General features: G+C 47.3%; 3 protein-coding genes across 3 annotated transcripts; 2 read left to right on the top strand and 1 right to left on the bottom strand.

Moving 5' to 3' along the window:
• Positions 1-19: 19 nt before the first annotated feature.
• Positions 20-4,958, top strand: EBNA1BP2 (EBNA1 binding protein 2). The gene is given in 10 exon segments (XM_036388171.1): positions 20-103; positions 187-270; positions 513-670; positions 1,662-1,785; positions 2,935-3,024; positions 3,252-3,327; positions 3,582-3,617; positions 3,620-3,671; positions 3,973-4,162; positions 4,511-4,958. Coding segments are annotated over 10 exon segments (942 nt in total). The 5' UTR covers positions 20-22; the 3' UTR covers positions 4,562-4,958.
• Positions 4,959-5,024: 66 nt separating this feature from the next.
• On the bottom strand, positions 5,025-8,540 carry CFAP144 (cilia and flagella associated protein 144). Its single transcript, XM_036388173.2, has 4 exons — positions 8,406-8,540; positions 7,639-7,698; positions 6,310-6,413; positions 5,025-5,292 (listed from the first exon to the last, which is right to left on the bottom strand). The coding sequence occupies exons 1-4, from the start codon at positions 8,533-8,535 to the stop codon at positions 5,170-5,172; spliced, it is 417 nt and encodes a 138-aa protein (XP_036244066.1). The 5' UTR covers positions 8,536-8,540; the 3' UTR covers positions 5,025-5,169.
• A 163-nt stretch (positions 8,541-8,703) lies between these two features.
• Positions 8,704-14,689, top strand: PIF1 (PIF1 5'-to-3' DNA helicase). The gene is made up of 11 exons (XM_036388017.1): positions 8,704-9,183; positions 9,260-9,566; positions 9,664-9,817; positions 10,356-10,470; positions 10,546-10,652; positions 11,052-11,191; positions 11,559-11,665; positions 12,457-12,544; positions 13,078-13,223; positions 14,125-14,316; positions 14,633-14,689. Exons 1-11 carry the CDS (start codon positions 8,710-8,712, stop codon positions 14,687-14,689), a joined length of 1,887 nt encoding a protein of 628 aa, XP_036243910.1. The 5' UTR covers positions 8,704-8,709.
• The last annotated feature ends 556 nt before the right edge of the window (positions 14,690-15,245 follow it).

Genomic DNA, 15,245 nt, shown 5'->3' with positions numbered 1-15,245 from the left:
GCGGCGCGCGGGGGCGGCAGCGATGGCGGCGGCGGTGGCGCGGCGTGGCTCCTTCTCGGACTCCGGCTCGGACTCGGAGGATTCCTCGCTCTCGGACTCGGAGGTGAGCCCGTGGCCGCCGTGGCGATCCCGGTAGGGAAGGGCCGCCCGGTGCCGGCGGCGCGGACTGACCGAAATCTCTCACAGCTCCAGGAGGCCTTCGCGAAGGGCGCGCTGAAGCCGGGGCTCAACGTGGTGCTGGAGGAGCGGCCGAAGCGGCGCAATGACACGGTGAGCGGGAACGCGGGGACCGGGAAAAGCCCGGCCAGGGCCGCGGCCCCAGCGCCGGGAGCAGCGTGCGGGAGGCTCGGCGGGGCCGCGGGCCGGGCTTCGGCGCTCTGCGCTGCGGGGCGGGCTGCGGATGTGCCCCGGCGGCCCCGAGGAGCAGCCCGCAGTATCACTCGGTCACTGAGCCGGGCCAGGCGTGCGGATCGGTCGGTGCGCTGCTGTGCTGAGCTGGGCTCCTTTCACAGGACGGCCTGAAGCAGTGCCTGGCCGAATTCAGGCAGCAGCTCGCCTGGGTGGAAAGGCTGGACGTAACTCTGGGCCCGGTCGTGGACCCCGTTTCTCAGAATGCTTCTACGTCTGATGCCGTTGACCCTGAGAATGATTTCCAGAGAGAGATGAGTTTGTAAGTGTCAAAAAGACATTTCATGCAGTGTCTCACTGTGTTGCTGCGTTTTTGGAGTTATGTTTCTTTCACCAGTATGCTACAGACTGCTGCAGACTGCTACACTGGCTGTCACTGTGATACTCTTGGCCATGTTATTTTACATTCGATGGCTCTGAATGTTTTCCAAAACAACTACAAATCAGTGCTAGTATATTCAGCTCCTGTGTGACTTAAAATGAATAATTTCTCTCTTTATAACAGACTTCATCCTTTGCTGAGTTTATTTTAAAAGCTCCTTGATAGCAGGACTAACACTTTAACACAAGATACTGATTTCTTTGTGGGTTTGTTTTGGTGCTCTTACAGTTCTCTTGTTTTGCTTTGCCTTTTATATTCCAACAAAACCCCCTGATAACTGGAAATAAGATAAATGTATATGTGCAAGGCATAAATGTTAATGTTGTGCTGGCACCTAAGCTGCTTTCAGTAGCACTGAATGTTTGCTAGACCAGACCAATGCTTGCTAGATCCCAGTATCAGCCTGCTTGTGTGAGCAGTTTGTGTCAGCACTCTGAGGTGCCCAACAGGCAGTGACAGGGCCGGGGCAGTGACAGGGCCGGGGCAGGACAGAGCGGGTGCAGTGACAGGGCCGGTGCAGTGACAGGGCCGGGGCAGTGACAGGGCTGGGGCAGTGACAGAGTGCGTGCAGTGACAGGGCTGGGGCAGTGACAGAGTGCGTGCAGTGACAGGGCCGGTGCAGTGACAGGGCCGGGGCAGTGACAGGGCCGGGGCAGTGACAGGGCCGGGGCAGTGACAGGGCTGGGGCAGTGACAGAGTGCGTGCAGTGACAGGGCCGGGGCAGTGACAGGGCTGGTGCAGTGACAGAGTGCGTGCAGTGACAGGGCCGGGGCAGTGACAGAGCCGAGGCAGTGACAGGGCCGGGGCAGTGACAGGGCCGGGGCAGTGACAGGGCTGAGGCAGTGACAGCTCATGCTGTGCTCTCTCCCAGCTACCGGCAGGCTCAGGCAGCTGTCCTGGAAGCCCTCCCTAGGCTGCGTAAGCTCCAAGTTCCCACGAGGAGGCCGGATGATTACTTTGCAGAGATGGCCAAATCAGACCAACAGATGCAGAAGGTATGTGCAGGGAATGGTTTTCTTTCCAGTGTAATGTGTGTGTTTTTGCATGGGGTTGGGATTAAATTTAAGGTGTGATATGTAAGTATTGACCCTCATTGCTTTTCTGATTCCTGTGACAATGATTGGGATTGAAACTTTGTGACAGGAGATTTCTTTTTCTTTAGGTTTTTGGTGCAATGTAGGGATTTTTATAACAGGTTGGATGATAAAGTAGAAAAACATGATTTATACTTTGTCCTGAATGTGTTTAATATTAAAAAGGGAGAATTTTTATTAGTATGTGCATTAGTGGATGTAAAGTTACCTGTGTTTTTGCTCTTTGTCATAAAACTTGCAGTTGACTGTGGCTTTAATGCAATCCTTTTCTTCCTATTTAAGTATCACCTTCTGTTTATTGTCAGTGTGTTCTGGTTTTCTGTTATTTTAAATTGTATGTTATTGAATGAATCTGTTTTGGATCGGAAATTAGATTAGTGTAGGAAATAAGTCTTTCACACATTTCCTTCTTGACTGTAGTCTTTTGTTCAAAATTGAACTCTATTTTTTGGTTTAGATTTTGAAAAAAGACTACATTGTATAAATTAAAGAAACATGAGCTGGAGTCTAGTTGGAAGGTTCATGTAGCATTGGGTCACTGTTCTGCTTTCTGATGGAACCTTTCTAGATAAGCTGAAGAACGATAACTAGCTGGTACTAAGGCTTAAGTCAATCCTGCACATTACTGTTCTCTTCTGTTGCTGATTTCATTTGAAGAACAGTTTTTATCTCGTACTGGAGTCACTAGACTGAATCACTAAGATCTGTGTTGAAATCTTTGTAATTCTCCATAAGGCAGCATCCTTATAAAAATGTTTGTGAACAAGGAGGGAACAGAAAAAATGTTTTCTACAGGACTGTTGTCTTCTCTTCAGTGCTTTACTTTTAATAATGACAAGAAAGAAACTATTAAGTCTTTTTGATGCACCCAAATAGACTGATATGATACTCTCAGTTCCATTAGAGCCCATTATAAGGCTTTTTCTTCTCTCTTGTGTGAATTTTGTCTTTTTTAGCCAGATTTTGGCTATAATCAGTACAGAAATTATAAAATTCTTTTTTTTTTCTTTTGTGTTGCTGATAAATTCTGTTTTTCTATTCCCTAATTAGATTCGACAGAAACTTAAGAGTAAACAGGAAGCAATGGAAAGGTCTGAGAAAGCAAAACAACTCCGTGCAATGAGAAAATATGGCAAGAAGGTGAGGAGCTACAAAAGGGACATGTGCAAAAGGATCTGTGACAAGAATTTGGAGCCTGAGTGGGGGCCTGGAAAAATGCAGCCACAGGAGTCTGGCTAAAACACACAGAACCTGTCTAGTCTCCTGTCTAGCTGCTCTGAAGGAAAACAGAACAAAAGATAGGATACCTTAAAAAAAAGTATGGGACGCTGCAAGGAACAACACTAACATTCTGCTTTTAATCTCAGGTGCAAGTTGAGGTTCTGCAGAGGAGACAGAAGGAGAAGAAAAATATGTTGAATGCAGTCAAGAAATACCAGAAAGGTAAAGTCAACTTGTCTAAGAGAACAAATGTGTAGCGGCAATAGTGGTGTGTGAGCAGTATAGAGCAGTGTGATGTGGTCACTGTGTCTGTAGTTCTGGGCCTTGAGGTTGGAAAGCTGCTGCTGTGCAGAATTGTGTGCCAGTGGCAGTGAAAAACCTCCCAAGCAGCTGTTCTTCAGTGAGGGTGACCTTACTTGCTTAGACTGAAAATTTGTACTTTCTGAGGTGTAGCTGTGATGTCTTCACTCTTGTAGGTCTCTCTGACAAGCTGGACTTTCTAGATGAAGAGCAGACGTCATCTCAAGGAATAAAAAAGGCAATGCAAGTCAACGGACAAAGAAGGGGTGAGACCAGAAACAAGAGAGTTAATCACAGAATGTCTGATTTTTTAGTCTTTTTAGGGGATAATTTTGGGGAACAAGAAAACTGTTCTGTTTAGTGTTAAAATAAATCCAAGGTGGCTTTCTCTCCCTAAAGAAAACTATGGCCAAAATGGAGCAGAGACTGAAATGTGATTTCTGCGTCTTTGTTAAGAGGGGAAAAGTTTATGGTGGTTGATGGGATACCATGAGCATATTTATGTGTGTCTTGAGAGCTTTCTGAAACAAGGAATGTAGGCAGTGATGCTGGTTGGTTGTTTTTCAGACCAAATGCCAAAAGACGATACAAAAATCAGAAGTTTGGTTTTGGTGGGAAGAAGAAGGGCTCCAAGTGGAACACAAAGGAGAGTTTTAATGACGTATCCAGCTTCCAGTCAAAAGTGGCTCACAACAAAGGCCCAGGAAAAGGAGGAAGAGGAGGAAAAGGAGGAAAAGGAGGGAAAAAAGCCCTTAATGTAAGTAAAATGTTGCATGAAATCGATCCTGGTTGGCTTGGAAGCCAGTCCATGTCTGGCAGGGAGAGATGAGTGCATGATATGTGCCTCCAGCATCAGGAAGTGATGCCTGTCTTTGGGAGCTAAGCATAATTCAGTTACTAACAGAGCTGGGAACAGTGGTTTGGTATCAGCAGGAAAATCAGAAAGGGAGTTAAAAAGTGCTGTTTGCTACCTGTGTGCCAAAACCTTCTTCTCCAGACGTTCTGACAAATACCCTCTCTTTGGTATCCTCCCCAAGCTATAGAGCTAAAACAAAGATGGAGAACATGAAAATAAAAATCTGAATCTATCTTTTTTTTTTTGCAGAAGAGACCTGGAAAGAGAGCAAGGCAGAAAATGAAGAACCGAGCCCGCTAAGAGAACTGTGCTCCCCAGAGGGGTTCCTGTGTTTTTTTGTGTTGCAAGATGTGTTTCTGCTGTCATCAAGCAGTTAACTGTGGAGCAAGCTGGATGCTTTGAAGTGGCAAGGAAAAAAAGCCAGTGGAAACAGTGCCTTATCACTCAATTTTTTTCTTACTGTGTTTTGTTGAAGGATTGTTTTCTACTTAAACCCGTTTTGTGTGAATGCATTAAGTGGTTTGCACAGAACTATGTGTAACTCATGTTTAGCTGTTCAATGAATGGTGGCTGAAGTCTGCCCTTTGTTCCCTTCATTCTGACAGCTTTTTCCACCACTACTGTTAAGATGAAGTTGGTGACCTTGAGTTCTGGGTCATGTTGCCAATGTCAAAGTAAGAAGTCTGAAGCTTTTTGAGATGTTAGAGTGGTTTTTTAGATTATCTGTGTAGATGGGTATAGGAACAGCAATGAGACAAATACAGAGCCTTACAGATAGGTTTATTTGTGACACTGTTGTCAGGTTGTAAATCTGGACAGATTAAAGCTCTCTTTTCTATCATCTCTCACTAGAAATCTGCCAGACTTGCTAGATAACAAGCAGGACCTAACACATTAGATGTCAACATCTATCTGTAGCTTTCCTCCTGGTCTTTAGACTTCTGTCCCCGTGGTGCAGGGTAGCCATGGATGGTGATCTCAGTTGTCTGGCGTGGGAAGTAGAATCTGGTATCACTGCGGTCAAAAGGAACCTGGGAAACAAGAATGACAAACAGTCATGTGCTCTTACTAAAATCAGTAGTAGGAGTCCCTCCTGGGGGAGTGATGCATGGTGTTCCACTGCTGAGAAATGTCCAAATGACAGAAGAGCAGGGTACCACTGTATTGTTCTCTGCTTTGTTATGGTCAAACCTGCTGAATAAGGAAAACTTAACAAATTAAACAACATCATTACTTCTGACTCTAAGAATCAAACTTGCTTCCCTACACACAAGTTTAGTTGCCTCCACCCTGCCAGACTAATCCTACCAGCAGTTCCTTAATACCACAGAGCCCAGCTGGGATGTCTGTCTCTACTCTTGTCATTACTAACTAGTTTACTTGATATATAATATGAAAAGTCAATGAAGACTGTCTTATTTTCTTATTTATCTTAGTTTTCTTTATAACAGGCCAAAATTTGCCTTTCCCAAAACGCTAATTGCTCTACATTATCACAGCTGTTTGCCAGATATGATTGATGTCTCAGCTTGTTAATCATATTTCTTCTCCTGTTTATTCACACTTCCCCAGATGAATCCTCACTGTGGTATCTGCTTTGGGTATACTTAGATGATTATTAATTTTATGGTTCTGCTTGCAATGACTTTGAAAGATGCTGTGCAGCAGCACGTTTCTTTTCACAGTACTTCAGTACATCACTTTGCATTGCTCACTATGCCATTTCTCATGGCTGAATGCTTTAATAAACAGCCCTGAGTACACCTGTGGCATTTGGCAGTGTGCTGTCACTGTCTCTGTAGATGTTTTGCAGTCAGGTTTCTCAGGGGAAGTGTACTGCTTCTCTGTTCACGAGTCTCTGCTAGTGTGAAGAGTCCTCTTAGGTGTAAATTTAAAAAACATTTTCTGTGAAGAGCTCTGCTCATTCCCTGTAATTCTTGTTTTCCTTGCTTGTCACAAATTGTTTTCCCGCTTGAGTATTTTTCAGTGTGGCAGGCTTAACATCTCTGAATCCTGTAAAGGGCTGAGTATTTAAGCATCCTACTCACCAAAGGTTTTGTATGCCAGCCAATTTCTTGGCTTTCAGATTGTGGCTCTGAGTATTTCTCTCTTGGCACCACTGCTGCACGGTGAAGAAGTTTCAGGAATTCATCTGTTGTTTAAAAAACGAGACACAAATACAAATGAAAGTGTGTTTAAAAACAGCCCCTGTGCTTCTGTGAATCATACTGTCAGAATGCATGGTGACATTTCTACTCAAGTATTTCCCAAGGAAGTTTCAAGATTTGCCTGACAGTACTGTCCTGTAATTCTGTATCCCTGACTACTGTACTGCAGCATCTTGCTTTTCCTACACCACATCTAGTACAAACCAGTGCTCCATGACAGCTCTCGACTTTCTCGGTTGCCTGAGACCTGCAGCCTTCCCCTGGTTTGGTTTGCCACCCTCCCCAGTCCTTGAATAGAGCAGGCCAAACTTACCTGACCCATTAAGGTTTCTAGACAAAACTGGCATGTTAAAAATAAGGGAGCAGCTGCTCTAAGGGCTCTTATCAGTTTTCTAAAGTAAGACTGGACAGTAATTTCAGCAGTTTAGTTGGGTAGAATCTGCAGTGGCAGACAACATGCTTCTAGGTATTTTTGTTTTCCTGAGAGGTTTAGATTCTCCAAACCAAAATTTTATAGTGTCGCAGACATCTTTTTATGAAAATCCTTTTCTTAGGATTTTTTCCTGTTGAGAAGCTGAGGTTTCAGCAACAAAATGTAAACAATGGTTATCTGCTGCTGTGGAATATATCAGGTGTGTCTGTGACTGGCCCATCTTGGATGTTTACAATTAATGGCCAACCACAGCCCAGTTAGCTTGGACTCTCTGTCTGAGACACAGACCTTTCTTATTCATTCCATTCTATTCTTAGCTTAGCTAGCCTTCTGAGATGAAACTTTTTCCTTCTATTCTTTTTAGTATAGTTAAAATGTAATATATATGTCATAAAATAACAAATCAAGCCTTCTGAAATATGGAGTCAGACCTACGTCTCTTCCCTCATCCTGAAAACCCCTGTGGACACTGTCACATTATAGTATGAATATAAGGAATTTTATCTATTTTACAGTTGCTCCATATTTTAATTAAAAACAAAAATAAGACCATAATTGCATGGATGCAAACTTGTGCTGAAAATGGAAAGCAATAGGAAAGGGCCTTAAAGTGGGCAAAACCTGCTTTACAAACAAAAATCATTTATTGAGATTAACTTATATGGTCACAGAGGTGTGTCCGCATACATGCTATTTTAGACTGGTTACAATTACTAAATCTTATGTGTTAATAATTTTCTTATGTAGTTACCACAAGCTTTTCAGAGACTTCTTACCATCTATCGGCTCCTGTATGTTCTCGTGCCAAGACATTGGCTTCCTAGAAACCATGTGGACTGGAGAGAAATGAGAGGTGAATGACTTTAATGTGAATTTGGCATCACAGCCAGGTATAGAATATGTATTATTGAACTGCTTGTGCATAGAAGAAAATGAGTTAGAAATACAGATTAATGGCAACTTCTAGGAAGGGAAGGGCATTAACTGTGCTAAAGACCTTTCAATAGGATGCTGCCTGTGCTTACCATATCAGAGTCCCACCCCAGCCAAGGGATAGCCTGCAGAGTGCCAAGTCTCAGGAAATCATTTATCTTTGTTGTTTTATTGAAGAACTTAGACCTGAAAGAATCTACTTACATCACCTGCCTGTGCTAGCACAGACTGTGAATTAGCAGGTAGAAAGTGATCAGGACCTGAAGGAACAGGGTGTAGTGTTGGGGCCCTCTACCCCATCTTGGCTCTGTATTTACACTGAATTTGTAAATTCCTCACCCTAAATAGTTGCCTCACTTCTACGTGGTTACGGAAGGCACCATCTAGGCAAGCGGGTCACGTCTGTGTTCTGTCTCTGAGTGTGCAAAAGGGAAGTGCACCAGTTGCCCTTTCCAGCTTTACCCTCTCGCTGGCCGCTCTGGGCTGCGGCTGTTCGTCCCTGAGTGCAGCTGAGCGCTGCGGGCCTGCCCCGGCCCCCCCACTCCCCTCACCGCTTGTTTTGCCCCCGGGGCTTTACGCCGGTTCCCCGTGGTTGGCCGGGAGGCCTCACCGGGATGGATGGGGTTCACAGTATACTGGGTGAAGAGCAGCTGCCAGCGGCGCTCCTTCCTGGCCCGCTCTGCCTGGAGGCGGTTCTGCCGCGCGTCCGGCGGGTCCCGCTCCCCGCGGCGAGCGCCCATGCCCGCGCGGCTGCCCTAGCAACGCCCGCGTGCTGCCGCCGGGGCCGCTGATTGGCCCGCGCGGCACTCCGCCTCGCGCCCCACCCTTCCCGCCTCCTATTGGCCGCCGAGTTAAAGCCCCCGGCGCTGATTGGCGGCGGCGCACGCGGCGCGTTTGAACGGCTGGTGGGGCTGATGGAGGCAGCGGAGCTGCGCTGCACGGCGGCCGTGGAGCAGCCGCTGCCGGGGGGCCTCGCCCCGCGCCGCCGCCTGATGCGGAACGCGACCGTGCTGCTGGGCCGCAACGAGCTGCGGCAGCCCGTGCTGCGGGTGGCCGGCGGCAGCGGCGCGGCGGCGGCGGTGCTGAGCTTCGTGCTGGCCGGTGACGCCGTGAGGCTCTTCACGCGGTTCGCGGGCGAGGGGCGGGCGGCGGTGCGGGTGGGACCGGACGGCGCCCAGGTGCTGCTGTCCGACTGCCCCCCGGACGCGCTGCGCCGCTTCCTCCGCCTCCTGCGCCTCAAGGTGGCCGCCGGGCCGCGGGACGCGCCGCGCCGCCCCCGCCTGCTGGAGCGGCCGCCGCCGTCCTTCTCCGTCATCAGCCCGGTGCAGGAGCGGGACCTGCTGGGCGGCCCCGGCCGCCGCCAAGAGCGGGGGCAGCGCCCGGCGGAGGTGAGTCCCGGGGCAAGGGCGCGGCCCCGGGGAGCGGCCCTGCCCAGCCTCACAGCGCGCCCCTCCTGTCCCGCAGGTGCCCCGCGCGGAGAGGCGGCCCCCGGCGAGGCTCTCGGCGGAGCAGGAGGCGGTGCTGGGCGCCGTGCGGAGCGGGAAGAGCATCTTCTTCACCGGCTCCGCAGGTGAGCGGTCCCGGCCACTCTCATCGGCTCCCCGGGGAAAGTCCTGGCCATTGACCTGTTGCTTCTCTCTCGAAGGGACTGGGAAGTCGTTCCTGCTGAAGAGGATCTTGGGCTCCCTCCCTCCCAACATCACCTACGCTACAGCCAGCACGGGAGTGGCGGCTTGTCACATCGGTGGCACAACTCTCCACGCCTTTGCAGGTGATGGCCTGCCCGACAGTGAGGGGCTGGGAGCTCTTACTCCCTTCCCAAAGAATCAGGAGCATCCTAAAGCATTGCTTCTTTTGTCCTGTGACAGGGATCGGCTCTGGGAAGGCACCGCTGGAACAGTGCATTCAGCTGGCAGAGAGGCCGGGGGTGCGCCAGCACTGGCTGGCCTGCCAGCACTTAATTATTGATGAGATCTCAATGGTGGACGGCAAGTTCTTTGACAAGCTGGAAGCAGTGGCAAGGTGAGCAATTGTCAGGTCTAGCAGCAATGAATTTCTCTAAACTTCCAGTCTGCTTCCTTTTTTTCATTTTGTGAATGGATACAAGCAGCTGCTTCGACAGGATGGTAAGGAGGCATGAAATCGTAGCATCTGGGTCGATCTTTACTATGAGATAGGTTTTGGTCATGTCCACTCCTCACTCACAGCTGTGGCTGTTTGGGTTGTTCTCTCCTGAGTTAATTGGTGTCTATAGAGCTGAGTCCAGAATGTACAGCTCTGCCCAAAAGCTCTCTCTTGGCAGAGAGAAGTAGCTGTAGTATAACAGCCACTAAAGAATCAAGACCAGTATTGACCTCTGGGCTAGGTAAGCAAAGAAAATTTAATGTCTTGTACTCACACTGCTTAATTATTTGAGCTCTTCTGAGGCAGCTGGGGATAAATATCTTTCACTGCAGGTTGTCTAGGTTTGAATATACTGACAGATTTAGAAGCAACTTCTGGGACCTGACTATATCTAGATTCTGGAGGACATTCAAAACTTCTCTTCTATCCCTTTCAGGGCTGTCAGAAAACGGGATGAGCCTTTTGGAGGAATTCAGCTAATTATCTGTGGGGATTTCTTACAGCTACCCCCAGTCTGCAAGGCTAATGAAGAAACCAAGTTCTGCTTCCAGGTACAAAACTGTTCCTAAATTCATTCTCATACCTCAAGTCTTTCTCTTTCTTAACAAGACAATGATTTTTTCCAGGCAAAAAGCTGGAGGAAATGCATCCACATAAACATGGAGCTGACTGAAGTGCGGAGACAGACTGACAAGACCTTTGTCTCAATCCTGAGTGCAATCCGTTTAGGCAGGTGAGGAGAAACTCACCTCTCTTTGTAATCCCTGCTCCCCACACGTGGAGCAGAGTAAAGAGCAGTTTTTCACTTTTCTGTACCCTGTCAGGAATGTGTGGCTGTGGGCAAAAGCTATAAATGCTTTAGTTAACATAGACAGGTTTCATATATGCTGCTCTGGTAAGGAAGGGTCTTCCTAGGGTCCCTGTGCAATTTCTGTGAATTAATTCAAAGGATCCTGAGCTGGCAGGGCTGGGGCACACACTGGCTCTGCTCTCTCACTTTATGCAGGGATCCTTCTCTGTCCTCTCTGGAGGCCTGTAGCTTGCACAGACTGATCTAGCTGTGTGGAGGTTACTGCTGCTCAAACCTGTCCCTGATCACTTTAAAGAAGAATTCCCTTTTCCTGGCTACCAGGTGCACAGAGGAGGTTACCAGACAGCTGATGCAGACAGCTGCTCACAAGTCTGAGCGTGATGGGATCCTGGCTACGAGGCTGTGCACCCATAAAGATGATGTAGAAATAACCAACGAGAGACGCTTGCAACAGCTTCCAGGTGAACTCGGTGGAGGAAACTACTGGCTCTTTTTTGTCTCCCTTGCTGGCCCTTGGATTCTTTGTTAGTCTGCTTTGGAGATCTGGTGTTGGTAGTGAGTGAAACTGCTCAAAATGCTGTCTACTCAGTTCTTATTTACTGCTGACCTTTCATTCCTGTGCCTTTTCATGCTCTGGAAGTTAGATAGGGAAGAGAGGCAATAGTGAGCTCTCTGCTGTTAGATGTGACTAGGTTTGTGTGAGGATATCCTAGCAGCAGAGCAGAATGGATATTAAAAGAGGAATTGCTGTTAGAAATAAATGCTGAACGTCCTGAAATGCTGTGTAGAGTATGTTCAACAGTTGTAAGTTCTGTCTTTCCTTAACAGGAGAAGTGCATGTGTTTGAGGCTTTGGACAGTGACCCAATGCTAGTGAAGTTAATTGATGCTCAGTGTCCTGTGGGTGGTAGAGTTGAGCTAAAGCTTGGAGCTCAGGTAAGTGTGTGTACACACGTGTGATAGACCAGAACAGATGGCATAAGAAAAATGGAGGAATATCAGAGAAATGTATAGAGTAGATTAATAAATAGAATGCAAATTCAGTCTAGAATGACAATGCCAGGCCAACAGAAGATGATCCCAATCTCCTGTATCTTTTTTGCTTAGAGTCTTATCCACACAGAAGATGAGCTCAGGTCCATGTCTTGAGGACAGTGGTGATTGCTGTGACTTTGACAGACATGTCCAGTCATATTTAGAAGCTTTCCAGTAGCAGAGAGCATAAGCAGTCCTTGCCTGCAGTCTCAGCTCCAGGTACAGCAGCCCTCCCCTACCTGTAAAGGTAGGGCACAGCTTGCCATATTTGCTGGACCAGGCACCTAGCTCTGAGCTGGGGCTGTCAGAATGGAAAGGATGTGGGATTGTACTTAGTAGTAGCACTGTTTGCTTTGGAAACTTGTTCCTTTGCTATTCCCAGAATCTGTATTCACATAGGCTGGTGATGCCTGGTGAAGGGGAAACTGCTCCCTGGATCTGAGCTCACAGCTGTGGACAGAAATAGCTCAAGTAAAGTGTTCAATGCTGTAAAATGATGTAGTTAGGAATCCTAGGAAGGAAAGGCTATGAAATAATTCCAATCAAATGGGAGATGGTGCTGCAATAGGCAGGATAGGACAATTTGGCCAAATCAGCCTGATGTGCTCATGCTTCCTGGCAAGAAATTTAGCTGCAGGTAGCTGAACAGGCTGTAGAAGCAGTGCATTGAAGATATTTCTTTTTCTCTGTAGGTGATGTTAGCAAAGAACCTTGATGTGTCTCAAGGGCTGGTGAATGGGGCACGAGGTGTCGTTGTAGGGTTTGAAAGTGAACAGAAGGGTAAGCAAGCCTTTTGATCTTTTGTTGAAGGAAGTGGGGAAAATAGCAAAACAGTGTGTCATTGGTGGCTGATGACTTCTTTATTTGTTTACAGCTTGGTAATAATTTGAGAGAAAGCAGAGAGATCTCTGCAAGCTTGGGGCTCTCACGAGCTGTGATGTCATGCACTGCATCAGCTACAGCTATCTGTAGGCCTCTTGTGTTCTGTATTCTGTATGCAAATGTGTATGCTCATTTGAATTTCCTGTTTGCTCTGCTGAAGCAAGTTTTGATTAATTTTTGTTTGTTTTTGTCAAAGAATAATCTTCTGCTACCTGCAAAATGTATTTTTCTCTGCATCTCGACTGGTAAAATACCTGCCTTTAATTCTTCTGCTTAAGTAGATGTCAAACATCATTTCAGGACATGCTATTAACTGTCTGTGGATTTAGGTTTGGTTTAGGCAGAAAAAAGCTGTTCTTTAGCTGCTGACATCCTGGCTGTTGAATGTCAGGAATACATTCCTGTTTTTTTTCCTGCTCCCATTCCTACAGGGCTGCCTAAGGTGAGGTTTCTCTGTGGGGTCACACAGCTCATAAAAATGGAGAAATGGGTCATCAAAGGACCATCAGGAGTTCATCTGAGTCGTCAGCAATTACCTTTAAAATTGGCATGGGCCATTTCCATTCACAAGAGTCAGGTGGGTGTTCTTGTACAGCTGTCTATAAACTTTTACACCAGTATAAACCTTATTTCCTGGGTGAGCTTGTATTGCTGGTGAAACAGGAGGGGAAGCTGAAAGGCCCTTGCTGGGGGGGAAGGCCAGAATATGTGTCTAGCTGCAGAGAGTGGGGCTCTCAGTACTGCTGGGGTTTCCCTAAGGGCACTGCCATCTGCAGAGTTGGAGTTGGGCTATACAGCAGCATTATTTATCACTGTGGGCTGATGAGGGTAGTGCTCTCCTGAGAGCACTGGGGACCTGAGCTCTGCAGTGTCACTGAGGAGGCTGCTGGAGCCACAGCTGTGCTCTTTGGGCTGGTCTCGCCCTTTTGGTGTTGCAGAGTGGGGATTTTTTCAATATAACTTTCAAGGTGACAATGTAATATTTTAAAAGTTCCTTTCTTTCCAGAAGACTTCATATTTGATAAATACTGGTCTTGGAGACCTGTGACCTATGAGTTTATAGTTTAAACTAGGCCATGCTGTAAATTCTGCTGCACCTGGGACAACCCATGGGGCAGGGCTGGCCAGGCCTTACCCAAACTCTCTCTCAGGTCTCCCTGAGGACTGCTTGAGAATGGTGCCTGCTCCAGTTAACTACTAAGAGTGAAACCAGCAGGATTTCTTCCCCTGCTATCTTGATTAGATGGAATTTATGGAGTTTCACACAACAAGAACCTCACTGGAGTTAGTGGATCCTACTGTCTGCTAGAAATTTCCTGACAGTGGAAAAATGTCTTTGCTTTCTACTGATTCCCTTTTTTTTAAAATCAAAACCTTTTCCCAAAGATGGTACCTTGGACAGACTCACAAGACAGGTTAGTGCTGATACATCCCAATGTTTGTTTGCTGTGTAACCCAGCCCTCTGTGCCTTTGGCAGGGCATGTCTCTGGACTGTGTGGAGATCTCCCTGGCCAGAGTCTTTGAGAGTGGCCAGGCCTACGTAGCCCTGTCCCGAGCCCGAAGCCTGGCGGGGCTCCGTGTCCTGGATTTTGACCCCAAAGCAGTGAGAGCTGATCCTGCTGTGCTGCACTTCTACAGGCACCTGAGGCATCACCAGCTTCTAGCCCAGGTAAAGGAAAATCCCACTCTAGCAAAGCTGCCCTGTGCCACCAGGATGAGAGATGTGGTCACCAAGATGTTTCTTTTACTTCCTAAGCAAGATCAACACTTGAGGCAGGAGAGATGAAACTGCAGAGAGGGCATGTAGCAGGGCAGCTCTTGGTGGCAAAATACCCCTGTAGAGTTGGGGTTGTGTAACACTACCTGATCCTCTGGGTGAAAGGATGGGTTGGGATTCTTTGAGCCTCCTCTTGCAGTAAGGATTGAGGAAGCAGTGGGCACAAAAGAAATTTCTGGTATGTTTTTTCTTTTTCTTTCTCCTCAAGGATTCACTACACACCCATTCAGATGCTGATGAGAAGGAGAACTGGAAATGCAACTGAGAATGCTCTTCTAGTCTCTGTGAGGTGTCAGCTCAGCCTGCTGAGATGCAGCAATCTTGCTGTGTATATTAAATAAACACAGACAAAGTCAAAGGAGATTTTTTTGATGTTTGCTTCATTCAGCTGACTCTGGATATGTAGAACTATCCCCATCTCACATCTCTGCAATTTGGAAGGCTTCTGCAGACCCCTTTGAGCCCCCAGCCTTGAGTACTCCTGTGTCACAAATGCAACTCTAGCAAACAAAATGACTGAACAAGGATGTACCTGAGGGACATTTCTACAGTTTTATGCTGTCTGAGGTACCTTCCTACCATTCTCTCCTGCCTGCTCATTGTATTTTATTATCTGCACATATAGACTGAGACCTGTGTGCCTTTCTTCAAGTATACCACCGTGGAGAGACAGAAAGTGTGTCCTCTTTGCTTGGATGGATTGCTCACAGGAGCTGCTGACACAAGGGAAAGCAGTGCTAAACATCTGGAATACTTGATTTACCTGCAAGAGAAGAGCTGTTCTTGCTGCCTGACTCCAGGAGTCTGCATAACTTCTTCCA

This window comes from Molothrus ater, chromosome 9, assembly GCF_012460135.2.
Source record: "Molothrus ater isolate BHLD 08-10-18 breed brown headed cowbird chromosome 9, BPBGC_Mater_1.1, whole genome shotgun sequence".
In the NCBI taxonomy this organism is placed as follows: domain Eukaryota; kingdom Metazoa; phylum Chordata; class Aves; order Passeriformes; family Icteridae; genus Molothrus; species Molothrus ater.
This window is presented reverse-complemented; position numbering and strand designations above follow the sequence as displayed.